We start from the raw sequence: 27061 nt of genomic DNA on the forward strand, positions 1-27061 counted from the left end.
GCTAAGGAGGCGGGGAGAACGTGTGCGCTGATTGGTTCATTTAAAAGTAACAAGCACTCACCCCGCGATTTAAGACTTTTAAACGGCGTTTGCCCCTTGTCTCAAGTGTTGTAGTAGTGAAAGGACTATAGGTACATCCTGGTCGACTTTTTTTAGGGTAAGCATGGAACTATGTGACGAGCGTGACCTGATCTTAGCTAAGCTAGCATGTTACTAGCCTGATAGTCAATATAGTTTTTCGCAGCTAATGTGAAAGTAGTATTTTGATCGATAGCGTACACGGGCAAAATGAATGAAATGCTTCTTGGAGAAAAATGTGCTACTACAGCTTCCTGCTTGTCAGTCTTTGTTGCTGAATATGGTAGTAGTAAATAGTAAGAGCGTAAACAAGTCACATTAACTTGATCTCGCATTATGTTGTGTGTGGATGTGTGAGGTCAACGCATTGTCGTAAATAAAGTTTACGGATTAGGGGGCGAGACTGTGAGTTGCTTAAATCTTAGTTTTTACGCAGAACCATAAATCAAGCTTTCGGTTAAATTAATGTTAGAGGCACCAAATTATCAGTATTTTAATCAAACAAGATATATTTTACTATCGTGTGGTCAACTTATTCAGTGCATGTTAATGAACTGGTGGTATTTTATTTACAAATAGTCATGCAGTTTTATATTTCCATTGTTTTGTTATGTTGCATGTTTTTGTGTTGCCTGTTGGATAAAGACAGTTTTCTTTTCTGGTGGACAATCAGTTCTATTCTTGTTACCCATTTGCCTGGTAGCAATAAATAAGCATTATGGGATCCAGTGAGAGCAAGATGACTAAGGCTGCACCAGTTAATCCAGAACCAGCCATCAAAAACAATCGAGTCAATCATCTGATGGATCCACGCTCTCCCTCAGCGGGCATTGATCGTACGCCTATTCAGGTAGGTTACTTGGTTGATTTACTACCCGTCACACTGTAAACTGTTGCAGGAAAACATTTCAAAACATGCTAAATGTTTTTACTAGGTCAATGGATTTGTGTCCACAAATTCTGCTGTGGTGAAAAGTAAGTTTCCACTGGTTGTCACTGATCCCCGCTCACCTACTGTTGGCATTACCCGTACGCCTGTCAGAGAAGTCATGAGAGGTAACTAGTGGTTAATAAACAGTAACTCCCAGCTTGGCTTTTCTCACCTTCAAGATGCTGTATAACATGATATTCTTCCATTTGTCCCTGCAGCCACAGTTGGGTCCTTAGCTCGCCGCCTGGGTTTGTTTTTGAGCAATGAGATTGAAGGCAAAGTCCCTGAAGCCCCTCAGAAACTGAGTGTTGCTGTGGAGGAGGAAGCCCCAGAGAGTGAGGAGCTGGCTTCCACTGAACCCCTCCTGACTCCTCAGCCTTCCCAGCCCTTCAGCTCCCTGGCTGGGCAGACCAACCTCCTTGCCACTCCGGTGCTGCCTCCACTCCACTGTGAGGGTAACTTGAGCCCTTTCGTGATCCTTGAGGAGCCCCAGGTGGAGGTGGATATAGAAACTGAGGAGGCAGAAGAAGCAAGAGAGTCTCCTCTTCACAAGAGACTCAGCATGAGCCTGATAACTTGTCATGAAGGAGTAACCTCAATGCAGATCGTTGCTGAGATGCACTGTGACAGTACTCCTTCGCCAGTGCCTAGTGAGGAAGTGGAGACACTTGGGGATGGTGTGGATCACTCTTATGCCCTTCCTTCTATTACTGTTGAGCCTTCCTCAGCAACTGGTTTAGATGTTTCCCCTGCACAGCTAAAGGAAGAAGAGAAACTGAGGTCTTCTGAAAGAACACAAGAGCTTGTTAAAGAATCTTCTTTGCCCCCTGCAACCGCTTCACCAGCGCCACCAGTCGTTCTTAGCCCAGAGCAGCCACAGCTCTGCACCGGCATCCGCTGCCCCACCTTTGACTCAAAGAGCCCCAGTCAGGTGGTGTTCAAGCCTCAGTGGTTGGGGAAAGGGTTTGGTGCCACTGGGCGAAGAGCCAGAGGAGGGCAGGGGCCCAGCGGAAAAGGAGGCTCCTCTCCTCTCAGTGTCCGAGTGGCTGTTAAGAACGTAAACAGTGAAAACAGGGGACAATCTGGAAAACTAAAGCAGAGAGGTGTGTAGAAAGTGTGGATTGTTTTTATTTGTAACAAGTTGTATTTTATTTATTTATGTATTTATTATGCTTCATTTCTAGGTACTGAAGGCCGCTCTCCACTGCAGATCCTTAAGGAGGCCAACTCACCCAGGGACCAGTGTTCTCAGGTACTCTGCACCAGCAAACCTCTGTCGTTACTTACAGAAACTTAATTTGCATCATTTTTTTTTCTTTTTACGATAAAGTTATGGGTAAACAATTTGTTCAGAAAACAAAGAGGTAATGTTTTTGTCCTCCCCACATTCCAGATGAAGCTGAAAGTGCCTATACTAGATAAGCAGAGGTTTGGACACATGGACCGCACAGACTGCAGAGTGGTGGCACTGGCTCAGGATAAAGAGAACAGATGATGTTCAACAGTAATCTGGATAAATTCAATCCACTTTTATCTCTCATAATAACATGCTTTTATGTGTACAGTATTATATTTTTTTTGTCTTGGGTACATTACTTTTAACTGCCACTTTGTATTTTTTTTTTTTTGTAAATATAAATAAAGTTGTTTGCCTTCAGAATTGGTGCCCTAAATCCTCATACTGGTTATAAACTAGTTTTGCTTGTTCTTTTCTTGTTTTTGTTTTCTGTAACATAAAATGTAAACTTTCATCTCGAATAAAAACAATAAACACTATTTGATTTTGTGAAAAGCACAGATTTTATACAGCTGCCATTGTTCATGCCTCTTGTCCCACATTTAACACTTTGAATCTTCAGTAATAGGCAGTGGGGTGAGTCTCCCCAGGAGTTTTGTTCCATTCATAAATGTATCAATAGACCTCTATCTAAACCTCTTAATTTGTGGACGGAGGTTTTTATTTTTATTTATTTATTTTTTTTTGTAGTGCCATTAGAATTTTAATATAGATGTGCTAACCAAAACAAAAAAAAAAAAAAATACAGAATTCAACAAGGCTGGAAAAACACTCAAGGCTTGTGTAATGTAGAATCCCATGTTTATTAGACAGTTTTGATGAAGAAAGTACTGTTATATTGCACAGTGTGTATCCAAGTGTTAGAAAAGATGACATCCAAATTCGAGCCAGAGCTTGCCCATTTTTTTTTCTGTATGTTCAAAACCTGTTTTTCAAGTTTACTTGGTACCTTGCAGAGGTAAAGGTAGCTTTACAAATTCAGATGTATTGCTCATGTGCAAACAATAGTAGTTGTCATCTGAAATGACGCGTATAAAGAGTTCTCTCATGAGACAAATTGGCTTTTTTTTTTTTTTTGCAAGTGCTCAGTGAATCAAAACCATTTTAGTGTCTCATCTGTTACTTCAACAGTTTAACCCAAGCATTTTTCAGCTCTAGACACTGGGGGGGTATAATGCTGAAGGATGAGGCCCCATATCCTGATAAATGTTGTGCATGAGTGACAAAACCAGTCAAACACTAAAGACATCTGCAAACTATAACTCAAAATTACATAATGAAAAGAAGGTAAATGTAAGAATCTAGGGAAATCTATGCACACTAAAACAACAATCTGAAACAAAACACTATTATTTGTAGGACAATATATGTGTTGATATTACAGCATGTTAGTTGAGCTAGAGTGAACCTATGCAGCTGTAACTTGACACGTTCTGTTCTATTCATCCAGTGTGCTGCTATTTTTATTTGGCAACTGTTCTCACTGGGTGATCTTTGAATTACTGCAATACATGTGCACACGTTCTCAATTTGAACTGTAATGTAATTCACAATTAAGAGGAATGATCTGCCTAAATTCCCCCTTTCAGTGAGAAGAAAGGCAAGAGCGAAAGAAGAAATGTTCACATTACAACTGCTCTACAATTTTATATACAACTTGGCACAGTTTTAAAAAAACCCTCTTTTTACCCCATGTAACTCCGTATCCCTCATCCCTCCCTCAAACTCCAATTTTAATCTCATTTACTTTCTCCTGTGCAGATGTTAACTGCTCTCTTTCTTCTCACTGGTGATGAACAGCCTCAATTCCATATCTTGAGGAAGCTGTCCCAGGATCCTGTGCAACACGCCATACCATCTGGAGATACTCCGACACAGCTCACTCTGTTGTCGTGACCAGCTAGGACTCCTAGACCACAAAGAAAAGTAATGTTGTAAACTGGAAATGCCAGAGTCACTCAGATGCACAACACTCCTCCACCTATCAGGAGTTAAAAGCTGGAGGTTTTAAACATTTTAAAATCATTAGCTAAATTCACTGTCATCTTTTCTTCCATCTGTACTCACCCACTCTCTCAGCTTTGAGCGAGTCCCAGATGTTGACGTTGAAATCATCGTAGCCAGCCAGTATCAGGCGTCCAGACAGGGAGGGGGCCAGGGAAGTCACCCCACACATGATGCTCGAGTCCTGGTAGGTGATGAGCTCCTGGTCAGCTCGCAGGTCATACAGCTTACAGGTGGCATCATCGGAGCCTGTTATCACTGCTTTACCACTGGGGAAGAACTGGAAGAAAGACTAGATGTTAGGAACTAAGCAGCCTTTAAACAAAATTTAAAAAAAAGAAGCAGATCTCTGTAAAGAACTGAGGTGGAAATCCTACTCATCCTCACCCCAATTGCATTGATGTCACTTTCATGCCCTCCAAAAGTCTGTCTGCAGGTGCCATCCCTGATGTCCCAAAGCCTGGCAGTGTAGTCACATGACCCTGAGATGAAAAAATTGAAGTCTGGAGACACAGCCAGGGACATGCAGTCTGACTGGTGTCCTGCATAAATGGTCTTTTTGCTCCCTGTTTCAATGTCCCACAGTATGCTAGAAGGAGATGAACCAAACACAATATTTGCTTAAGTTTTAGCAACACGGATGGAAGTGGCAACATACTTATGTTAATCATACTATGTTCTTACGAAGTCCAGTCTCCAGAGCTAGTGAGGATCTCAGTGTCATTGAGGAAACGACAGCAAGACAGGTAACCTGCAGAGCCAAAGAAATATTTTTCAAGTACAACAGAGCATTAAGGACTTCAGGGGACTCTTTTCCAAGCTGTGTCATCCTACCTGAATGTCCCACCAGCTCACGCATGACCTTGACGTTCCCATCCTTGCCTTTGAGGTTGTAGATGGAGCACATGTTGTCCAGACCTCCGCAAGCTACCAAGTTTCCTGAAGGTGCATAGGCACAAGTCATCACCCATGATGACTTGAGAGGGATGGCGTTCACCTGCAGACACACAGAGGACAGGTGAAACGCTTGTCTTTAACCCTAAGACCAAATGGATTTCAAACACAAGGCCTCGTTAGGTTGCATGAGTGTGTCTGATATACACTGTAAAGTTTAGGACTAAGTTAGTGCTGGCTCAGCATTTGTTTACTTTAAGCAGGATACACCTTTTCTTCCTCATGCTCTTTCTTACCTTGTTGGTTGTGATGGTATCCCACACTATGAGTTTTCCATCTTGTGAGGCACTGACACACAGCCTGGTGGAGGTATATTGATAATGATAAAAAAAAAAAAATCAAAGAACACTGAAGAAAGATGATACAGTGATAAATCCAGCTGGGGACTGTACAACAGGTGTAAGCAATACCTCTATTAATTCATCGAACAGATGTAGTTCACAGAACTAATTTATCAAAATTCCATGTCACATGTATCGGTTCTTCTTGCTCTAATTTTATGCTAAATACATTAAAACACTATCAGCTCTTGGCTGTGAAATATACAGCAGGTGGTCTTTCAGTTTCACTAAGCTGTGTATATATTTACCTGGAGTCAGCAGCCCAGTGCATAGCGTAGATTTTTGCCAGGTGGCCCCTTAGCGTTTTCCTGGTCTTCATCTGGATACGGCCCACTGCGGCGATACTAGCTGCTACCTCCTGCAGTGTGGTGTCTTGCACTGCCTTGCGAGCTGCCTGGGGAGCATACACAAACAGAGGTGGTCAGGTCACTGCAGTTATGAATAATGGCTATATACAGTAGGTTTGGGTGGAGTAAAACTGAATCTATGTCAGATTTTTTTTTAAAGAATACATTATCAGGTAAGAAGCAAAGTCACATTATATTATGGACAATCATATTTATTACAGATGGCATGGATGGGTCTACTGACAGTGATCTGGTCTTTGAGACTGTCCGCCTCCTTTCGCAACTGCTCCATTTCACCCATGACGATGGTTGTTAGGCACTGTCACCAGGGAGAGATGTCAGGAAAGTTGATAGTCCTGAAAAAGAAAAAGAAGAGAGGCAGGTAGACAAAAACAGAAACCAGTTAACAAGAAATTATTTCAGATATCCCAGGAACAGCACAACCTGTACTAATGCCTCATGCTGAAATCTTACCTGCACCTATCTGAACGATTTAGTTTCTGTCTCCAAGTAAGTCCTCTTTTGCAAGTCAAACTGGACCTCATCTACTTTGCAAACTTTCATAATCACACACACAGAAGCCCACACAACACGCCTACACTTGCGTTCATGTATGTGTGCACAGACACACACGCGCAGACTGTATAAATATTCAAGCGCAACATTAACAGCGCAAGTATTTGCTCTTCAAATAATATGACACTTGCTGCGAGCTCACATCCTCATCCTGAATGTACACACAAACCAGTATGTCCTGTAATAATGTCATCAGTGTGTCAGCTCTCAGGTCACTGATAGGGGAGTTTGTGCCATTTAACACTTCAGCACACTCTTTTAATGTTAATGGCTATTGGATTTGGTAATGTCACGATTAAATGAGCAATGTTTAGCAGTAAACCAATCACCTAATGGACAAGCTCATACAGTGTGACAAGTGAAAAGGCACAGTCATGATCTCAAACTGATTGTACAGAAGCAGAGCAGTTCAAAGAGGAAAGCAGGACACATGGCATTAACTTCAAGGCAAAGAAGCACAATATAACAAACCTCCTCCTACTGTACACATGCAAGTACTAGATACAAATTACTTTTCTTTTCTTGTGAAGCACTAAGTTATCATGATGCTATTTCCTTTATCTCACCTTGAAAACTGAGGAGGAAATACTTGATCGTTGATCTTATCGTACGCGTCCCTGCAGCAATCTCTCTCTCTCTCTCTCTCTGTTTCACTATTTGAATGAGTGTCCCTGTCAAAACACATGACCAAGTGGATTTGCCTCTAATTTGTTTGAAGAGAAAGGGAGAGGAAGGGAGTGAAGAAGGGAGTGATTCTGTAGGAGAAAGAGATTTGCTTTAATTGTTTGCCAATGGGACCTATCATTTATCTAGCTGTAGTTCTTAAAGTGAATGTGGACTGAAACATGTTCAAATGAAATTAGAGTGCAGTGCTCCCAAACACCTCAACAGCTACTATATGGGTGTAGTGCCTTAAACTGCTGGTGACCACACAGTCGCTGGAGTTGATAAGAGGGGATTTTAGGCCTTTGTTCCAGATGGAAAATTGTTGCACTAATGAGTGCTGTAATGAACACTTGAGCGTTACACTCATGCTATTGCCCTTTTGCCATTCTGTTCCTGGGACCCTGCTCTTGTTCCATGTGATTAAATGACTGCTAGTGGTCGCTTGATAGTGAAGTGCATTAACTCAGCCAGAGAGAAGAGGAGGCAAAGGGAGGGATGGGAGAGGATGGTGGGTAAGAGGCGAGACAGGAGAATGAGTTTTAAATCCTACTGACTGTGATTTTAAGGGAAACCTTTTGAGTCAAATCTGCTCTCATCCGATTACTGACTGCTCTTTGCATCTGGATAAGAGATGGAGAAAGGGATGGGAGAGCAGACAGTGGTATGAAAATGAGGGAGAAGGTGGGATTGGGACAAAGAGAACATTGTGAGAATGGATGCTGGTCAAAAATGGAGTGTTTCTGGTGGACTAGGCCTACGAACTTGAGTCTGACCAGTGACTGTGCTGCTCTGAAGTTTACATATTTACGTCAGCTGACAGCTACTGACCTGTTACAAGTCAAAGTATTGTATTCTTTGTTCAGTTCACAGTCCAATAACATAATCTTCTGATTGACAGTGTTGAAAATATGGCATCATATATGAATTTGATTTAAATGATCACCTGTTGTAACTCTGTACTGGCAATATACCTAATTGCCAGTTAACACTAAACAAATATACTGCATCTATAGGCTGTTGAGGGCAATGCTGTAAAACAATGACCAGAATTGATGGTAATAATGGATTTACATGGCATTTGCCTTGTACCTTGTTTATGACGCATTTAATTGACTGGACTTTTTATTTTAATTTAGAGTTTCAAGGAACTTTATCACATATATATATTGATATAGTGATATAATATCAGATATTGAAATAGAAGATTTCATCCAGATTCTTCTTAAACCTACAGATGTCCAGTTTTCTGCTCTCTTCAAACAGACATTCAGTGAGATCTTAGATAAAAGATTTTACCACTTGCATTCCATATTTTACACCCATCAGTGATACAAAACAAAAACAACTTACCACAGTTTACTATGCAGATTATGTTTGACAGTATAATCAGAGCCGCTGTACCAGAGTCAAATTCCTCATGTGTCCAGCACACCTGGCCAATAAAGCTGATTCTGATTCTGATCAGTCTACATTACAAAACCAGCATTGTATGGTGATCTCATGTATAGCTCCTGGAATGCAAATGCACATACGAGTGCATCAAATCTCTTTCATTCATTCATCGTTTTTGAATGTCATCACCATACTTTCTATTTAAATATATACAGTATTTTAACATACATCCTACAGTACATACTGCAAGATATAAGATACATGATGCTGCTCAGTTTAAAAGAATACCAGCCATATAAATGGTCATCATATGCAAACAGCAACATACATAGCCATCCACCTACCAATTAGGAGACTCTGTTCAAGGTGTTTCTGGTAGATCTTTAATCACTCTTCCTCCAGCGGTCTCCCTCTGGCTGTTCTCATAAGTTCAGCCTGTCTGTTGCTAAACTTTCTTCCACTTAATCACCTTTAGTATAACACACACTGTGATATTCCCCCATCACTCACTCTCTCCATCGCTCCCATGAGGAACAGATGAGGATTGGAGGGATGAAGGGAGATCAGTGATGAGGGGATAAAACCCTGGCATGGTCTGAAAGAGAGGTGTGTGTGTGGGATGGGGGGGGTTATGAGACCAAATAGGAAAGAAAAGAGTGGGGGAAACCAAACAAGGCGCACAATACAGTTACGGGATCACAAGACATGGGCTGGGGTAAATCTGTACTAGATACCCCAGAGATGGAAAGGAAAAGAAGGTAAATAGAGGAGCTGGGAACATGGCTTTTTATGGTGCTGACGTAGTCTTTAAAAGATCTAAGGCTGAGTGCAGGGTTTGTGTTTTGTAAACCCAAGGTGAAGCTAATATTAGAATTTTTACAGGCAGAGGAGGAGATTGGCAGAACAGAGCTCAGACAGGGTGTAGTGATAAAACAAGAAAGAACTACAGGATTCTGGTTCATTCTTACACACAAGCAGTATAGGATAGTAAATCTTTGCCCATGCTGGGATATACATTACAAAAGATGAGTAACACGTACTGTTTTATTTAGGCATTCAGAAGTATTTTTTTTTCTGCCCTGTGCTTTGCTGTGTAGAAAACCAGTGAAAACACATTTAAATTAGACAAAACAGGCTCTGAGTCCTCAGAAGGGCACTGGGATGCTGCTGTAGCTGATGTGACCTTGGACCTCACAGAGCAATGTTTTCTACAAGAATCAGCATCAATCCTTTCTGTGCAAAACCCTCTAGGCCATAGCTGTGCCATTGATATTGTAGATTATGGACTCCTTTGTTTGTGTGCTTGCATATATTTCTGTGTATGGAAGAAAAAGGCTTTCACTGTGTGTGTGCTTTGCTGGTTCCTGGGTTTTATTCTCTAATTCAGCATAGATAAATTCAGCTCTGAGGTTAAAGGAGCTGACCTTTGTTCACTTGAGCGCAGTGATGCAGGATTTGGAGAAATGGAGTCGGGGCAGCGCTGGTGGTGGGATGGAGCATAAAACCGAGAGAAAACCAAAAAGAGGAAAGACAGAATTTGTCAGCAGGCACGCAGACACAGATCAGGATAAAGACAAAAAGAGGGAGTTACTATTTGTTACTGATGTCTTGAGCTTGCATTATAACTGAAAGAGGGAGTTACTATTTAAAGACCACTGATGTCTTGAGCTTGCATTATAACTGCTATAAAATCTTAGCTAGCATTACTTTAGCTCTCTTAGTACCAATGCTAATATATTTTAGGGAAGTATATTTCAAGGGTGGCTAAACGTTTGTCCTTGTTTTGAATAACTAGGGTACAGGATGGCTGGATTAAATTAGTCAGTGTCCATTAGTCAACTACTGAAGAATAAATTCATGAATTTTGATCCTCATTGCTCCTACTTAAAAACATGCTAGGATTAGACCTATCAGTGGTGCAAAGCATCATACAGTAAGGTCAGAAGTCATCAGTAGACACCCATTAAGTGAGCTGGACCACAAATAGTGGGGAAGCTGAAATTTCATGCTTTTCTGCCAAGTGTGCAATTAGACAGCCAGGGTCTTTAGTGTGATAATATCTTATATACATTATATAGACATAACACCTATATCACGAACGTGAACTCTTAGGTTTCAGTGTGAAGGAGGAAAAAGGCTAAAACCAAGGCTCTATTCAACGGGCCTGCCGACCCAATTCTGCAGCCACTGGGATTATAAAGCAGAAGGGAGTGAGGATGTTAATATGGGCCGTACTCAACTCTGGACCTAATGCACAAGACGAAAGCAGAGGAGGGGGCTGACATTGGTTGTAAGATAGACAAGATGGAAGCATCACTGCACTGGATGTCAATGATTAAATGGTTTCTGGCTGGATTACTATTCCATATTCTAAATGGAAGCCTTTTTAAAGCTTCATAAACAAATGCACTCATTTATGAGGGATTAGCAGTAATCTCTCTATTTCTCTTTTTCCCTCAGCTCTCTGTGTTCCCTCATCTCCCACTTACTGCCTCCAAGTCCATTTTCTCATACACTGTGCTAATGTTACTGTTTCTACGGTTTCCTGCTGCTGTGTAGCTGCCTAACTGCACATCTTATAAAGAGGAACAAACTAAGAAGAGTGTTCATTTTCTAGTTTTAATCAGCAGGCAGCCACAGAGGGTGTGAGGCAATCACTTAATAGGTTACACATCCTTTCTATTTTGTATCCGTTTGTTGTCTATCTTGCTCTAATGCTTTCTGTGCCTGACTTTCTGTGTAAATGTGGCATACAGTACTCAGCACACATTGTTAAAGAGTCACATTCATCACTTCTTTTATTCTCTTCATTTTTAAAGGGGTGATATGGGTCAGTAAAGCTGCTATAGTAAAAAGTACAGCATGACATTACAAAGAGAAAAAGGCAGCGTTTCTCTCACTTACCTTCATCTGCTCATTATAAATAGTGTATATACACACACACACGTGCAAGCTTTACATGAAAAGGGAGCGGGGTGAAGAGAGTGAATGGAAATGGAAAATGATGTTACAAAAGCAAAGAAGTGTTGGGATGGGGGAAATTTCCACAAGAATGAATGGAAATGAGTTTCAGTCTGTCAGGTTTCTCCTGGCTCTCACAGCTCGTCTTTGCCCCCCATCACCCTGTCTCTCCCTCTGCTCTTCTCCTTCGGTGCTTGGCTTCGAGCGTTCCGGGCAGTGGTGCCGCTGCCCTCCGCTTCCTCCTCATCCTTTTTCACCACACTGTGTCCATCTGCGGCCCACAATGCCTCCGCCTCCTCTCGTTCCTGGGAGACACAAGTACAGAAATGGCAAAAACTGATATACTGACTTCAAGTGGCCACTATGGCATGCACAACATTGTACTTTATAACCTTCTAGTTCCAGACAAATACTCTGAAACCACTAATGCTCTCCTCTACAGCCACCAGTGGAGCCACAAGTAACAACTGTATGATAATGATAACATTTAAAACAGTAGCACTAGCAGAGAAAAGTACTAACTCACGAAGAAAACAAACTACATGATGTCAGTTTCACAACAATATTTACCTTAACCTTGCCAACATTAGCTATGTTAGGTATTTTTAGTCAGATAGATACTGGTTAGATACTTTATGTATTAGAAATGTTTAGTGGAGATAGGATGTCTAGTTAGACTGTTAAATGCTTAGTCATGCTTATGAGTTTCTACAGGGTACATCTGGTCAAGGATAACTAGAGAGAAGAGTTGATGACTGTCAGCAGACAGGATGTTTAATATTATTATGACGTGTATAACTGTAGCCTTAGCCATAATATGTTCTTATGTTTAAGTCACGACATGTTACTAGAGGTCGTGAGAATGTTTTTAGCTACACACCACTTAATCAACAGACACTCGCACATTGATTTGCTTCATGTTTTGACTACTGCTATGACCAGCTGCAGAGCTGGTAACAGAGACGTCTCGGTTGACGTTTCTGTGTAGTATGGGGCTAGCCCAACCGAGGGGATATAATGTATAGGCCTGGTGGGTTCAGGGTCTTTCATCTTACATCTACCTGCGTGCAGTATGGAGGTGCAAGATACCTGAGCGTGTAATGTTAATTTTACCTGTGATCCTTTGAATAAATCAGCACTGTTTTGAAGTTACTTGGACTGTCTTGTCTCTAGAGTTAGCAATGGTAATACGAATCATATCCTACAACTAATATTAGCCACCATAAGCTCCTGGCCATACCAGAGCAAGTAAGGCTGTAGGAGCAAAACCTCTGATTATACTGAACAAAGCCAGGGTGTATTTTGTTGCTTGTGGGTTTAACTTTTTGTTTTAAGAAATATTTGTTATTGCTTCTCTCTGTAAAGATGAGTGAGACAGTCTGCATGATGCTAACTGAACTAGCAAACTGCGGTACTGTAAATATTAAATATGATTTTTTTTTTTTTTTTTGGCTGGACAATTAAACAGCAACACTTCTGAGGAGCTCCTGCCATTTAAAATGAGGACACTGTCATGTTTGTTCTGAATGTGATTCCTACAAAATTCACACCAAATTATAATACTTAAACTTGGTTTACAAATTGATATGGCAACTGAACCACTGGCATGGTAGGATCACAGACAGGGCACTGTAAATGACACAACATGAAAACAACTGCCAATTTGCATTGTACTCAGGCTCCAGTTGGTCTTGCCGCCCAACACCGGTGTCACGACATGAACAACCACAGGCGACAGGCTCGACCTGAAAAGCTCACTGCTGTGTGTGTTGTCATCATGCCCACCATGTCCCTGTAGAGCTTCTCCTTTGTGAACCACAGGCCCAGTGCACACCGCCGTCCACTGGTCACTGCAGTCACACCATGAGGATTTACTGGACCTGAGGAGAAGCCTACCAGGCGACCGCAGCTGGGTTTTACTCGAGCCTGGAGATATGAAGGAGGGAAGGATCTTAAAGTCACCAGGTCCAATAAATATTTTACAGAAAGACATGATCTCTGATATTAAAAGCTGGGATCAAAGGTTGAATAGTCACTTACTGTTACTGTTTTGGCATCCCTGTTAGTGAAAAACAGCTCTCCACCATCGAAATTGTCATTCAGGTAGAGAATGGCACTGTGGGAGAAATAGATTTGAGGTCCACCATTTATTCATAAAAACATCCATTATGATCTATTCCAATTAATATATCTGCAGCCATTCACTTTGGAACTTTTTGTTAAAATATTAATTTCAACCTAAATCAATGTGTTGAATTTGCAGTGTAACAAATCAACACTAATGCAACTTCCATTCCAAATTATTTCTCTTGTTCTCTATTTTCCCTGGTCTCCCTCTCCATCTCATTCTGAGGAAGAGTGTCACATTATAATAAAAAGAATATCACTTGATTCAAGAAGATTCTGTGAAAAGCTTATTATATACTGGAATAAAATGATATCTCAGCTTGTCAGCATCTTTAAATATGATTTATGGGAAGAGTATAAGACTAAATAAATTATTAATTATGGAGTGATGTTATTTTTGTGTACCTCAGGTCCCTGTGTATGAACGCCGGTGGCTCCCTCCAGCATTGCTTGGTCTCTGGCTCAAGAAGACAGTTGTCAACATGGACAGGGTGAGACAGGTCCAGCCTCCCTTCCTGGTCACCTGAGAACAAGGAAAATCTGATTTAGAAACAAACTAACTTGCCAAGAAAAGCACTGGAGTTTACAGTATCAGAACTCTGAGAAACCCTGTTCTAGTTCTATATGAGCAGATTAATTTGGTTTCTAAGTTCTAGCAAATGGATAATGTTGGTATTACCCGCGATCGCACTACGACAGACCAGGTGTGTGAAAGAGATGATGAGTCTTGAAGGGCTCCTGAAGTACGAGTGCAGCAGGACTCTCACTCTCTCGCCCAGCTCGTGTAACAGCCTGGCATCTGATTGGTTCACCAGGCCTTCCTGAGCCAACTGTGAAAGAAGATGTTAAGATGACTGAAACGTTAAAGCTACTCCACCTAATTTCTTTTCAGCCACTAAAGGGTCTAGTGGGACTCAAAACAAACTGACCCCATAAGAAGCTCCTTACTGCTCTTTGCCCCTCCCACCAAAAGATGATGATATTAGTTCACATTGGCATAATTAATTTTGAGCATTCATGGTCACTTAAAAAACACATTGTGCCTGCATTATTTCATGTTCACCCACCTTTACAGCCCTGAGCACAGTCAGGCCCTCGAACGTCTCATGAGGTGTGTGCACGGACCTTCGTCCCCGGTAACCATCTCCAGCTGATGCAGCAACCTATCAGACACAGGAGGAAATAGTCGTTGAGAGTGCTGCTGTTTCTGTCTGATAAGGTCTGACTATTTAACAGTCTGAACGTACTTCTGCTAACTGCAGTATTCTGTCGCACTCCTTCTTAGTCATGACTCCATCGAGTACTACACGATTAGTCCCGTTTAAAACCTCGTCATCCATGGTGATGGTCACACCCACCTGGGGGACTGAGCCACCTGGAGAGAGGGCCAATAAGAAAGCATAAAAAGGAAAATGGATAAATTATCAACTGCGACAAACTAAAACACAACAGTGGACAGACTGTCTTACCTGAAAAAAATCCACTGTCATCCACTTCCTCCTGCTGCTCTCCCTCTTTCATTTTCTCATTCGTTTTCTCTTTTTCAGCTCTGACGTTAAAACAGAAGATACTGAGGTGCCATTACATTAACATAATAAAACACAAGTTACTAAATCACTTTTCTTTGTGTCTGTTTCACCTCCATATCTCCCTCAGTGACTCGGGTACAACATCTTCTGGAGTCCAAAGATCCTACATGCAAAATAATTTTTATCCTCTTGGAGTTTTAAAGCTGTTCCCTTTGTGCATCAAAATCTTGTCTATTCATCATTAGTACTTACTGGGTCAGTGAAGCTGAAATCCAAGTTCTCCATACCAAAATAGAGAAGCTTTTTCTCCTGCAAAGAGCGACTGACGTATTTGACAATCTCCTACATGACAAACACACACATACTTGTGGTTAAACATGAAAATTAAGTTCAATTTGAATTTGAGTGCATATCTGAAATGACCAAACTGTGATTCCTCACATTCTTTTATGGATTAAGAGCAAACATCTTTGACAAAAACAAACTGACACAATTGTCTATAGGTACTGGAGTTTTCAGTCACATTTAGCTAAGAATTGTTTCATTCAGGTCAATTGTAAACCTTTAAGCTCAAGATAACGATAGTAAATCTTGGAACTTAGATCATTATTATCAACAGAGTGGTGATTTCTGGGCAGCGGACATTAAGTAGTACCTGCTCAGGCTGTGTGACTTGTGACTCTTTGTCTCCCCCTAGTGTCTCATAATAGAGCTGCAGGTTGTCTAAGGAGTCCTTGTCAGCAGGGTAAAATAGGAGAAGTGAGCGCAGAGTCTGCACTGCTCCACTAATGTCACCAGCTGTGGAGAAGCAGTAAAGCAAGACAAATGGCACTTAGGGGGTCAAAATGAAAGTGGCAAAAGATGACATGTTGTCAGTGTATCAACATTAGCATTGGATCGTCACACCACAGTAAATGGTCATCATTTTGAACTTTGAACCCTGACCTTTAAACTGTGCTATGTGCAGATGTTCCAACTGTGTGGGCAGGTAGTCCTCCTGAGCAGAGATCCTTCCAGGTCGTGTGGATACCTGAGTCACACAGGCCTGCCGGCACGAAAGCAGGGAGAGGGCGAGCGCTACAGGAGATGGGAAAGAGAAATGGTGACAGTGGGTACTTACTGTTCTGTTTCTCTCTTGTTCAAAGCAGAAAGCTTCAGCCTAAAGCTCTTTGTCCTTTTTCTTACCTGCTGCCTTCTCAAAAACGCCATTAACACTGTCCACTCCCCTGTCCTCAGGCAGCCTTTGGGAGGCCACTTCACACTGTATCCTGCACTCCTCTGTCTGCTGCAACGTTTCATTCACACATGCTTTCCATTTTTTTGCTGCTTGCACCCAGTCAGAGGAGGCCTCATACTGGAGAGCAGCATCATACAAGGCCTGGGTTTGATAACACATAGACAAAGAATAGTACAGGTAGTTTAAAAATGAAGACTGGCTTGTATTATAAGAAAAAATAAAAATGTCAAATTGTTCTGCCCACTGAAAAAAAGAGTGGATGAATTTTGAGACATGCCGTTACATTAACTTTGTAGGCCTGTTTCAGACGAGCCTAATCATGTCATAACAAGTGTCTGGATAAAACTCAGCAGCTAAGGCAGACAACTTCAGTGAGTGAAACCAGGTTTGGATTGCATGGTTGGATAACAGAGAGTGAAGGTGAGACAGAGAGGAATCCTTGGGCCATGCCTGCCTGTCGCATCTCCAAAATATTTCTTTTTGAATCCTCTTCATTAACTTTGGAGTTGTGAGCTTGAGTAAACTTGATTTTAGTCCAGTAGTGTTAGACATGTTACCCCTGTCTTCACTTAGACATTATATTATATTTGATCAGCTGGCCAGTGCAGTTTACTGACAAAGCACTATATGATTTCAGGGTACAGAAGTTGGAACATTAGCTACTGTGGTGATCAGAGCAGCAATTCCACCTTGTGCGACCCCATTCCCTCCTCCTTTTTTAACCCCCCATCATCCATCCTTCCTCACCCAGTGTTTCTCTTTCTCAGCCTCTCTGTCTTGGAAGGCCTCCTCGTTCACTCCTTTCATCCGTCTGTACTTCTCAATGTTGTTCCTCATCTCCAGATGACTGGGGTTAGCTACAAAATACGTATGAGCAGCTGATGCTGCCTTCTGCAACTTTTCCAGCTGATGTGGATGAAGAGGAAAGTGTGAATAAAAGTTTTTATACACATAAAGGAGTTTTACTATAAATACAATTGTGACATGAATCATAATTAAAATTAGAGACAACAACATGAAGCTGTACGCCTCTAAATGCCACTTTCAAATTAAATAATATGTAAGTCTGTCAGTAGTAATTAGAAATGACCAATTATTGGAATATTACACACTTTTATGGCTGCCTAAAGAACCACTTACCTTATAGTATGTGACCTGCAGAAAGTTATAGGGGTTGCGGGTGCCAAACTCATAATCTATATCAGAAGAAACAGGAAGTTGCCCTACACGGGTCACAGCGCGTCCAATGCAGAACCTCAAACACTCAGCCCTCTGCTGCACCCAGTCCAAGGCCCAGAGGTCCCACATGCTGCCCTCTTCAGAGTCTGGAAAAACAGAAAACATGAACCTTTATGTGCACTGAAATATACCATTGAAAACTGTCCGTTACTTATGCAAAAAATAACAACTAAATTAGAAACATTGTTTATGCACTGGGCAGCACAGTGGAGCAGTGGATAGAACTGTTGCTTCTTGGCAAGAAGGTGCCAGGTTCAAACCTGGTGGCTGACCAGACCCTTTCTGTGTGGAGTTTGTGCTCCCTGCATGGGTTTCTCCAAAGACATGGAAGTCAACTGGTGACTCTAAATAACCTGTAGGTGTGAATGGTCTCTATGTGCCAGACCTGTGATAGACTAGCTGCAGATTAATGGATGTTTATGCACTGTCAACATCTAGAGTATATTTTAAGCCTTTTGTGTTTGACACTACATACTACTATATATTGATAATAACTGTTTAATTGATACATAAAACTATAACTACCATTTGATTATTATTACTCATGTATTTATGTAAAAGCAGGATTTTACTTTTGCATCTGGTTGAGGTGGAGTTAGTTCTTAACCTTTTACTATTACAGAACTATAAGAAATGATTATCATTTGTTTTTTGACAATTGTAATTATCTTTGATTCAAAGCAGCCACTTTGGCTCCCTGCTATGACTAATGCTAGTAAAAAAAATAAATAAATAAAAAGAAAACTGGGCGAACTTCAAGCAAAAATGTTGCAATTTGTTTTTATGTATTGAAGAATATTTCAATAAATGTATCAGTTGGACAGGCCAGTGCCTCCCAATCCCTAAGGGGGTCCCATAAATCTGAGGGGTGACAAGATAATTGAGGGGTAAGAAAGAAGAAACCACATTTCTGTTGCACAAAATTATGTTGATTTCGCTCTCTTTTATTTAATGTTTTCGTTTTTCCTGGGAAACCAATTACTGCATAAAATTTCTAGAGGAAACAACATGAGAAGGAAAAACACTTATTGGTTGAACTAGCATGCTAACAACTTGCATAGTAAGGAGGGGTCAACCACAGGCATGGCACATGGCAAATTAATGAAAGTGGCGCATTTCATTAAAATGCTGCTGCCTCTTTTATCATTCAAATTAAATTCATTATGTAGGTTAACAAATTACCAACGAATTACTATTGAACAAGACCATAATAATAAATCTGGCACACCACTGACCTGGCTAAGCGCAGTCAGTCACTACACCCTCTCTGCAAACACACAAAAAACGTACCCAGGTTATTGAATGCCCCTCTCCCTGCTGCCACACACTCATCGTGACACTGCCTGCGGACTCTGAACAGTGAGTCCTTGGTTACGATGGATTTCTCCAGCAGCTCAGCAGCCTTCGCCCAGTTCTCACTATAATATGCGCGTACCCCGCTGTAATACAAAAAGTCATACGGCTGTAGAAGTGACAAAACATTAGGGCTACCGCCACCGGGAGTTGCAAAGGTAGAATTCCCTAATAGTACAATAGTAAACTGAAACGCCACGTATACAGTGAAGCGACAAGAGCGCAGCGCCATGGTCCGAGAAATAAACTCTCCGTGAAAGAGATGGAGCTCGGAGAAGAGGAGGGACTAACTATGGAAATATTTTGGGAACTAAGGAGATGTAATCCAGAAAGTTTCCTCCCGTTTGAGGAATGTCAATACTGTTGTTTCAAGTGATGTATTCACTGTTAGCGTCTACGACCGGTATTGTAGTTTGTATAAATCAAAATGAACGTACTTATTTACTTGCTTTGAACTTGTTAATGCTATGCTACGTATTTACCAGAAGACCATTGGTAAAACACTTGCAATACTGCGGTGTAGCCGCGAGAGGAAGCAGTTGGAGTTCAACGGGCGTTACCGTAACAAATAAAATAAGTTGACTCCCAAATAACGCTTTTTGGCTCTTTTTACAACAAAGAAGCCCATAAATAGCCTTACAAAATACAAAAAGGTGTACCAATTTAGTCTGTTCACTGCATTTATTGTACATTTCAAATTAAATCTTCTTCATTTAAAATACTGAAAGTCCAAGCTTTGTTGTTCACGGCACATGTATTTAACGTGTTACGGTAAGGAGTCGCAGCCCCGTGCGTTCGGCCTTCACTCAACATAAGTCAGCGTGTCATGATTCATTCAGCCAAACACAGACAGCAGGGGACGGGCTGGGCAACGGTTGTTCTTTTGAGCCGGGGAATTACGAGGCTTGGGGTCCAAACTCAGAGGAGCAAGTTGTCCCACTGAAAGGCGAAATAGCTATCTTGTCATGGCGGATGTTGGTGAGGTTTTGATGTCGGTTTTGTCCACAATTCGGGTTCCCAAGCCTGGGGACCGTGTTCACAAAGACGAATGCGCCTTGTCATTTGCCTCACCGGTGAGCCATCTTCCCTTTAAAACCAAAAACGTCAGCTAATAAATAGTGGTGTTGCATTTATTTTTCTCTTCTACCCGCTCTTGTTTTGAGCCGATGTAACGTTTTGTTAGCGCTGTTCACTTGAAGGCACTGGCTTCTTATATTTCCCTGTTTCAACTAATGTCAGTGAAGTAGCATGCTAGCGTCGTGCTAAGCTAATAATTTCGCTCTAATGGTAATTTAGCTGCTCTGGCTTGTTAGCTTGTCGTCTTAGTGGGTCTGCTGTCAAACTAGCTAGCAGGCTAACTTCGTCGGTTTATCTTCATGACTATGGCGGGATATAACTTTGTCCGATAATATCAAAGTCTTAACAGTAGAAGTTTATTGTAGACTTGAATAACATGGGGCTAAGGCGGAATTACAACCATAAGCAGGCTCGTTGTATAGCTAGTTAGTTGGTTAAAATGTAGTAACTGATGCTGTGTCATGGTTAAGCCACCTACAATGTACCCGGCGTTAGCCAACTTTCCAGTGTTGTCTCGATGGAGAGAGACACCTGATATTGCCTATGTCTTTTTACAGGAGAGTGAGGGGGGACTGTATGTATGCATGAACAGTTTCCTGGGCTTTGGGAGTAAGTATGTGGATAGGCACCATGCTCGGTCAGGCCAGAGGGCTTACTTGCACATCACCCGGACTCTTAAGGCAAAGGTAGACACTTAATTCTACTTTTTGACATATCTCGACATCCACCATGGATACATGTTTAAAAATTTTGACATTATCAGCAGCATCGCTTTCCATGTCCAGTGAACTAGTCTCACTGATACACTATGTTACTCTAACAGAAGGAAGATGACAATAACTCTGGATCTGGACACCCACCTAAGAAAAAGCCCACCCGATTAGCTATAGGTGAGTGCATGAGAGAGCATTTATACAAACAAAGATTGTATAGAGGTCCTCTTTTGAGTCTCACCCTGTGTCTCCCGCTCCTCCTTGTTTCTGATCTGTCCAGGGATTGAAGGAGGTTTTGATCTAGAGCTGGAGCAGTATGAAGAAGATGTAAAGGTGGTCATTTTACCTGATGGACAGGAAGTGACATCAGAAGACCTTGCTAACATGCCTGACGTTGTGAAAGAAAGGGTAAGATACTGTTTTTTTTTTCTGGCAAGAGAAATGTTATTCTGCTAAGGTCACAGCAAATAAATGTAGCGATAGCTTTCATTAGTACAAGGACATAGCATAGGCGTGATGCAAGCATGGGAAATCTTCACAGGTCTTTGACAAGTTATTCCTCATACGATATATTGTAGATGCATCCCTGCATATTAGAATACTGGGGTACAAGCAAGCAGTTCAGAAGTTCATGAGCTGTTGTACAGGTCTAATTCGTTACTTTCATCTCATTTGCTGTCCCTCAAGGTGTCCCTGTCAATGGCGGGTATTATGGCAGCCGACTCAGTGTCTCATACCTTACAAGTTCAACAATGGGACGGAGAAGTGAGACAGGAGTCGAGGTATGCTGCTGACCTTAAACAGCTTGACAATGGGGTGAAGATCCCTCCCAGGTGAGACAAAGCAGTTGCTGAAATAAACCTATCATGCAGTTGCTTAGTGATTTGAAAACAAAGCTCCTCCTACTGTTTATTCCAATAAAAGTTGATAAAGTAATGTGCCAAACTGTAAATACACTAGCTGTCATTAAATAATGTCTAGCACTTGCAGTGGTGTACAGTATTCAGTAAAGAGAATGTCCTGGTAATAACACTGTTACATTTAGGATCGGCTGATCCATTACTGTGTTAATTGCTACTGTTTTATCTTCTATGAGATAAATACTAGGATAGGGATAGCTGGTCAGTTCTGTTATTCAAATCCTACAAGAATATGTGTATATTGGAGGGTTTATTTTACTTTACTTTCCTCTGTCTAAGTGGCTGGCGATGTGAGGTGTGTGACCTCCAGGAGAATCTTTGGATGAACCTGACAGATGGCAAAGTGCTGTGTGGTCGCAGGTATTTTGATGGCTCTGGGGGCAACAACCACGCCCTTCTCCACTTCCAGGAGACAGGATACCCACTTGCTGTGAAACTTGGTACCATCACTCCTGATGGAGCAGGTAAGCGGATCCTTTAAATATGTTCAATATCAATATGTTGCCTGCCTTGAGTCTCCTTGAATGAAAATTGTTGAGCTGTATTGAGAATGTACATTTGTCTGAAGCTTAGTTCTTCAGTGTCCTCAATTGTCACATTTGTTATGTTTGTCTAGATGTGTATTCTTATAATGAGGATGACATGGTACTGGATTCCAAGTTGCCAGAGCACCTAGCTCACTTTGGCATTAACATGATGACCATGGAGAAGGCAAGTTCTTAGTGTTTCTCTTGTTTTTAGTGGAAGCAAACTATTTTGTGATTTATTTTTCTCTCATTAACCATTGTAAAGACAAAATCAACCACTTTTTATGGCCAACATCTTATCAGCAGAGATATCATTAAATTTTAGAGTTAGGTTAATGTAAGTTTAGGTTATGTAGTTATGATTAAGATTATGCTACGTTTTCATGGAAATGAATGTAAGTCAATGTATTGTCCCTGAGAATATGGAAGTCAGACTGTGTGCATGTGTGTGTGTATAAAAACAAACAGTATTTTTCAAGTGTTGTTGTCATTGTATTATTACTCAGAGCCTATGTTAACACAGTCATATCTCTCCTTGTATTTGTAACATTGATGACATTACCCCTCATCTTATCTGCCTACATTTCCCAGTTATTTCTTCCACACCTGGTTCTTCTTTGGTTCCCTGCTGCCATTCATTTCTTTGCCACCTGCTTCTCCTCTCATGCAGACAGTTGTCAAACTCTTGAGATCTTTATACATCTCACTGTGTACTGTAATGTTGTTTCTTGTCTTGCAAATGTATTACTGCATAGATTTAATGATGTTGCACCGACGGGGGTGGAGGGATTATGCTATAATGCAAAGAAGACAAAGTGCAGCACTTAGTGTTGTTATGATGTGTTTGATAGTGTTGCCTGTCTGCCTGCTGTCATTACTACTTTTTATTGACTAATTTTGCTTGTCATTCTCAAAACTTGTTTATATATGAAAGCTGCTACAAAGATTTTAATTTGCCTGTACCCTGAATCCTTTGTTCTCTCATCCCCTTGACATCTCTGTTCTCAGACTGAGCAGACTATGACAGAGTTGGAGATTGCTGTGAACCAGCGCGTCGGGGAGTGGGAGGTGATCCAGGAGTCAGGGACCACTCTACGTCCCCTGTTTGGCCCCGGACTGACAGGCATGAAGAACCTGGGCAACAGCTGCTACCTCAACTCTGTCATGCAAGTGCTCTTCACCATTCCAGACTTCCAGAGCAGGTCAGTACCCTCTTACTCATAGCTCCCCATCCTCCAGTATCTCCCAGTTATGATGACCATGTCTTTGTCAATAGTATAGCACTGTGTTAATTCTTGTGTCAAGTTATTCGTTATTTCTTTAAACAGTGAAAATGTTCACTCTATACAATAAAAGTGAGTTCCTTAAACTAAACGGTGTGTTTCATATGTCTTTCAGGTATGTGTCTAACATTGACAAAATCATTAATGAAGCTCCAAGTGACCCCACCCAAGACTTCAAGACCCAAGTGTGAGTGTCCTCTCTTTGTGTTCAACATTATAAGACAAGCTCTTGTATTACTAGTGGATGTCTGTAAACACCCCTCAGTGGTACAGCAAGATTGCAAGGACAGTGTTTAATAAAACAATGTTTTCCATACATTGATTTATTTGTGGCAGGCTGCCACAATATCAACATTGACCATCACATATTGATTTAAGATGGGATAAATATTATTTCAGTGTAGTGCTGTGCGTAGCGTATATATTTGCTTAGTCTCTCCGTGCCCCGCTCTTTCTCTCTCACACAAATACATCACAACCATGACAACTGACCGTCTGTGAACAGCTCCTCCTTTTCATGTTTGTTTTCTTTTAACACAACACTGTCCAACTTCACTGATATGTCATTTGCAAGCTAGTAAGGCTGGCTAAGCTAGTGTCAGAATACAGCTGTTGCCGAGGTTAGCAAACTGCATATATAGCATGGATATATATGGACTGCTGTGCAAATGGATAAAGTTAATGCTAGTTCATAAACTCTGACGCTGAATGTTTGACTTCTCAGTCCAGGGAAATATCGAAAAACACATGGGAAACCTGATCAGTCCAGTCATTGTGTGATTTGTATCAAATATTTATTGGTTTCAACCAGTGCAGCTGAAGCAGTAAGAGAGGGATGGGAAGAGAGATGTAAGAGGAGGGCAGCAGCCAACATGCTGCTGCTGTAGGAGAGCTAGTGCAGCTGGGACAGGCCAGATAAACAGCATTAAAAAGAGAGGGGGAAAAAAAAAACAAACAAACAAAAGCATCCATGTTCTCCCTGTGCCTGAATGGGTTCTGTCCGGGTACTCCGGCTTTGGGGGAAGAAATTGTCCTTGTGCCTGGTTGTCTTGGTGCACACTGACCTGTAGCGCCATCCAGAGGTTAGGAGTTCAAATAGATTGAGTCCAGGGTGTGAGAGGTCTGCAGAAATTTTCTCCACCCTCCTTTTGACCCGTGAGATGTACAGGTCCTCCATGGAGGACAGGCTCACACTAATGACCTTTTCTGCAGTCATGACTGTCCGCTGAAGTCTGTACTTGTCCTGTTTGGTTGCTGAGCCAAACCAGACAGTGATGGGGGTTCAGAGAACAGACTTGATGATTCCTCTGTAGAACTGTATCAGCAGCTCCTGGGACAGGTCAAACTTCCTGAGGTGGTGCAAGAAGTACATCCTCTGCTGTGCCTTCTTGATGACGGTCCTGATGTTGGACGTCCACTTCAGCTCCTGGGACATAGTGGAGCCCAGGAATTTGTAGGACATTACTGCTGCTACAGTTCTGCTAAGTATGGTGAGGGCGGTTGGGTAAGGTGGGAGGTCTCTTCCTGAAGTCCACTGTCATCTCCACTGTTTTGAGCGTGTTCAGCTCTAGGTTGTGGTGACTACACCATAGGACCAACTGCTTAACCTCCCGTCTGTAGGCTGACTCGTCACCATCTCGGATGAGACCAGTGACTGTTGGGTTGATTGGCAACTCTAAATTGCCCCTAGAATTGAGTGGGTGTGTGAGGTTGTATGTCTCCAAGTGTCAGTCCTGTGACAGACTGGTAACCTGTCCAGGGTGCACCCTGCCTCCCTCCCAATATCATCAGGGATAGAGGTTTCTGCACCCCTGCAACCCTTTTCAAGATAAACTGTATAGATTATGGATGGATTGATAGTCTGATATGTTCTACATTACTCATGTAACATGTTGCTTTTTTGCTGTTATTGATATTTAAAACTGCATAACAGTCTGGTATAGTGCAGTTGTATATGTATTTAATATGTATTTATATGTTTTCAGATTTAAAAAACAAATCTGTTCTGCTCTGTGCATGCAGCCTAATCCTAAACATAAGCTTTACTTTAATTACACAAATGTTTTTATTCTCTCCAGAGAGAGTCTTCTCTCTGATTAGACATTTTGGCATGTTATTTTAAAGCCAAAACAATTACATAAAGGCCTATATCCAAACCCTGTATGAGACTCTGGGATATTGTTGAATGTGTAATAATGTCAGCTTTGCTTTTCACAGAGCCAAGCTCGGCTATGGCCTGTTATCAGGAGAGTATTCCAAACCAGCACCAGACCCTGGAGACGAAAATGGTGCATCTGAACCCAGGGTAGGAACAAATAGTCAACCACAGTTTTAACCGATGTTTATGACATTGGATTTACTCTCAGAAATGAGTAGGAATGTGGTGTACCTAGTATCTGCTCTTACCATTGATAAGTCATGCTTTTGTTTGCAGAGAGATCAAATGGGCATAGCACCACGAATGTTCAAAGCGCTAGTTGGACGGGGTCACCCAGAGTTCTCCACCAATCGACAACAGGATGCTCAAGAGTTTTTATTGCACTTCATAAACATGGTGGAGGTGAAGTAACACTCACTCTGCCTCTCTTTTTTTCTCATGTCAACTTTTTTTTTTAATGTTGTATCATTATTCTCTTTTACACACAGCGAAACTGTCGCTCTGGGCCCAATCCATCTGAAGCCTTTAGGTTCCTGGTGGAAGAGAGGATTGTGTGTCAGCAGTCGCAGAAGGCCAAATACACACAGCGGGTGGATTACATTGTTCAGCTGCCAGTTCCCATGGACCAGGCTACCAACACAGGTGATGATGGGCTATGAAGTTTGGGTGCAGCAGCAAAGTACAAACTCAAAGCTGCATGCAGCACCTAATGTTGTGCTATGACCAGGTTTAGTCTTCATGTTCACCATAGGAAACAGTAGATCATGACAGTGCAAACTGATTCTGTCACAGGTTTGGATCATCTTGCTTACATTTGCTAACCAGCCATAAAACCAAACTATCAGTATATTTTGTGTATTTACAAAAAAAAAATGATATAAGCATATACTTATTGTAAGGATATCTTAAATTTGGTAAAATATGCACTTAGCAGCGTATTTTTCTTCTAAAAAAGTGTTTACCGGTGCTTTCAGGTAGGGCTGTACCTGACTGGATTTTGTCATTCAACTGTCGGGTCTTCAGTGTGGCGATTTGTTGTTTTTCTTTTGTTATAGACTGTCAGAAAATCATCTGGCAGGAATTTCAGTGATTATTTCAGCCACATTACAATCAGTATTTCCAGTGAGGAACAGAAATACAGTGCCTTGCAAAAGTATTCGGCCCCCTTGAACTTTGCGACCTTTTGCCACATTTCAGGCTTCAAACATAAAGATATAAAACTGTAATTTTTTGTGAAGAATCAACAACAAGTGGGACACAATCATGAAGTGGAACGAAATTTATTGGATATTTCAAACTTTTTTAACAAATAAAAAACTGAAAAATTGGGCGTGCAAAATTATTCAGCCCC

At 41.5% G+C, this 27061-nt stretch overlaps 4 protein-coding genes across 10 annotated transcripts in view; 2 read left to right on the plus strand and 2 right to left on the minus strand.

Annotated features, from left to right (window-relative positions):
• The first annotated feature begins 58 nt into the window (after positions 1 to 58).
• Positions 59 to 2712, plus strand: cdca3 (cell division cycle associated 3). 4 transcript variants are annotated; one of them, XM_020610875.1, is made up of 6 exons: positions 59 to 157; positions 752 to 928; positions 1014 to 1134; positions 1228 to 2112; positions 2194 to 2261; positions 2403 to 2711. In XM_020610875.1, the coding sequence occupies exons 2-6, from the start codon at positions 797 to 799 to the stop codon at positions 2502 to 2504; spliced, it is 1308 nt and encodes a 435-aa protein (XP_020466531.1). In that variant the 5' UTR covers positions 59 to 157; positions 752 to 796; the 3' UTR covers positions 2505 to 2711. The 4 variants fall into 4 exon arrangements, with proteins under 4 accessions (XP_020466531.1, XP_020466534.1, XP_020466532.1 ...); XM_020610878.1 differs by having other exon boundaries at positions 71 to 157; positions 782 to 928; positions 2403 to 2712; XM_020610876.1 differs by having other exon boundaries at positions 80 to 157; positions 724 to 928; positions 2403 to 2712.
• A 401-nt stretch (positions 2713 to 3113) lies between these two features.
• Positions 3114 to 10156, minus strand: gnb3a (guanine nucleotide binding protein (G protein), beta polypeptide 3a). Of its 2 annotated transcripts, none has more exons than XM_020610881.1 (9): positions 8931 to 10156; positions 6197 to 6308; positions 5854 to 5999; positions 5501 to 5564; positions 5145 to 5307; positions 4995 to 5061; positions 4698 to 4899; positions 4374 to 4590; positions 3114 to 4215 (listed from the first exon to the last, which is right to left on the minus strand). In XM_020610881.1, the coding sequence occupies exons 2-9, from the start codon at positions 6251 to 6253 to the stop codon at positions 4109 to 4111; spliced, it is 1023 nt and encodes a 340-aa protein (XP_020466537.1). In that variant the 5' UTR covers positions 6254 to 6308; positions 8931 to 10156; the 3' UTR covers positions 3114 to 4108. The 2 variants fall into 2 exon arrangements, with proteins under 2 accessions (XP_020466537.1, XP_020466538.1); XM_020610882.1 differs by lacking the exon at positions 8931 to 10156 and adding an exon at positions 7095 to 8083.
• Positions 10157 to 10710: 554 nt separating this feature from the next.
• Positions 10711 to 19718, minus strand: p3h3 (prolyl 3-hydroxylase 3). Of its 2 annotated transcripts, none has more exons than XM_020610827.1 (16): positions 18970 to 19718; positions 17581 to 17765; positions 17188 to 17346; positions 16389 to 16581; positions 16149 to 16280; positions 15859 to 16001; positions 15456 to 15545; positions 15314 to 15366; positions 15144 to 15223; positions 14922 to 15049; positions 14742 to 14837; positions 14354 to 14504; positions 14080 to 14197; positions 13588 to 13663; positions 13333 to 13473; positions 10711 to 11852 (listed from the first exon to the last, which is right to left on the minus strand). In XM_020610827.1, exons 1-16 carry the CDS (start codon positions 19262 to 19264, stop codon positions 11682 to 11684), a joined length of 2211 nt encoding a protein of 736 aa, XP_020466483.1. In that variant the 5' UTR covers positions 19265 to 19718; the 3' UTR covers positions 10711 to 11681. The 2 variants fall into 2 exon arrangements, with proteins under 2 accessions (XP_020466483.1, XP_020466482.1); XM_020610826.1 differs by having other exon boundaries at positions 15144 to 15244.
• Positions 19719 to 19878: 160 nt separating this feature from the next.
• The window catches only part of usp5 (ubiquitin specific peptidase 5 (isopeptidase T)), a 13542-nt gene continuing 6359 nt past the window's right edge, over positions 19879 to 27061 (plus strand). Inside the window, exons 1-12 of one of the 2 annotated variants that reach the window (XM_020610823.1) lie at positions 19879 to 20105; positions 20667 to 20795; positions 20933 to 20999; positions 21103 to 21230; positions 21510 to 21655; positions 22022 to 22206; positions 22359 to 22453; positions 23278 to 23471; positions 23668 to 23739; positions 25770 to 25857; positions 25987 to 26112; positions 26199 to 26352. In XM_020610823.1, the coding sequence (XP_020466479.1) occupies positions 19998 to 20105; positions 20667 to 20795; positions 20933 to 20999; positions 21103 to 21230; positions 21510 to 21655; positions 22022 to 22206; positions 22359 to 22453; positions 23278 to 23471; positions 23668 to 23739; positions 25770 to 25857; positions 25987 to 26112; positions 26199 to 26352 (1492 nt within the window). In that variant the 5' untranslated portion in view covers positions 19879 to 19997. The remainder of the gene's footprint in view (positions 20106 to 20666; positions 20796 to 20932; positions 21000 to 21102; positions 21231 to 21509; positions 21656 to 22021; positions 22207 to 22358; positions 22454 to 23277; positions 23472 to 23667; positions 23740 to 25769; positions 25858 to 25986; positions 26113 to 26198; positions 26353 to 27061) is intronic. The other variant, XM_020610824.1, reaches the window with a different exon arrangement.

This window comes from Monopterus albus, unplaced genomic scaffold, assembly GCF_001952655.1.
Source record: "Monopterus albus unplaced genomic scaffold, M_albus_1.0 scaffold107.1, whole genome shotgun sequence".
Lineage (NCBI taxonomy): Eukaryota > Metazoa > Chordata > Actinopteri > Synbranchiformes > Synbranchidae > Monopterus > Monopterus albus.

Excerpts from the sequence above, each read along its gene's own strand:
- cdca3 (XM_020610875.1), top strand. The coding sequence starts at position 797 with ATGGGATCCAGTGAGAGCAAGATGACTAAGGCTGCACCAGTTAATCCA. Across the intron at positions 929-1,013 it reads TTGATCGTACGCCTATTCAG|GTCAATGGATTTGTGTCCAC; the intron begins GTAGGTTACTTG and ends TGTTTTTACTAG. Across the intron at positions 1,135-1,227 it reads TGTCAGAGAAGTCATGAGAG|CCACAGTTGGGTCCTTAGCT; the intron begins GTAACTAGTGGT and ends TTGTCCCTGCAG.
- gnb3a (XM_020610881.1), bottom strand. The coding sequence starts at position 6,253 with ATGGGTGAAATGGAGCAGTTGCGAAAGGAGGCGGACAGTCTCAAAGAC. Across the intron at positions 6,000-6,196 it reads GTCTCAAAGACCAGATCACT|GCAGCTCGCAAGGCAGTGCA; the intron begins GTCAGTAGACCC and ends TATGCTCCCCAG. Across the intron at positions 4,216-4,373 it reads GCTCAAAGCTGAGAGAGTGG|GAGTCCTAGCTGGTCACGAC; the intron begins GTGAGTACAGAT and ends TTTGTGGTCTAG.
- p3h3 (XM_020610826.1), bottom strand. The coding sequence starts at position 19,264 with ATGGCGCTGCGCTCTTGTCGCTTCACTGTATACGTGGCGTTTCAGTTT. Across the intron at positions 17,347-17,580 it reads TGCAGGTCACATACTATAAG|CTGGAAAAGTTGCAGAAGGC; the intron begins GTAAGTGGTTCT and ends CATCCACATCAG. Across the intron at positions 16,002-16,148 it reads GCACATAGCACAGTTTAAAG|CTGGTGACATTAGTGGAGCA; the intron begins GTCAGGGTTCAA and ends GCTTCTCCACAG.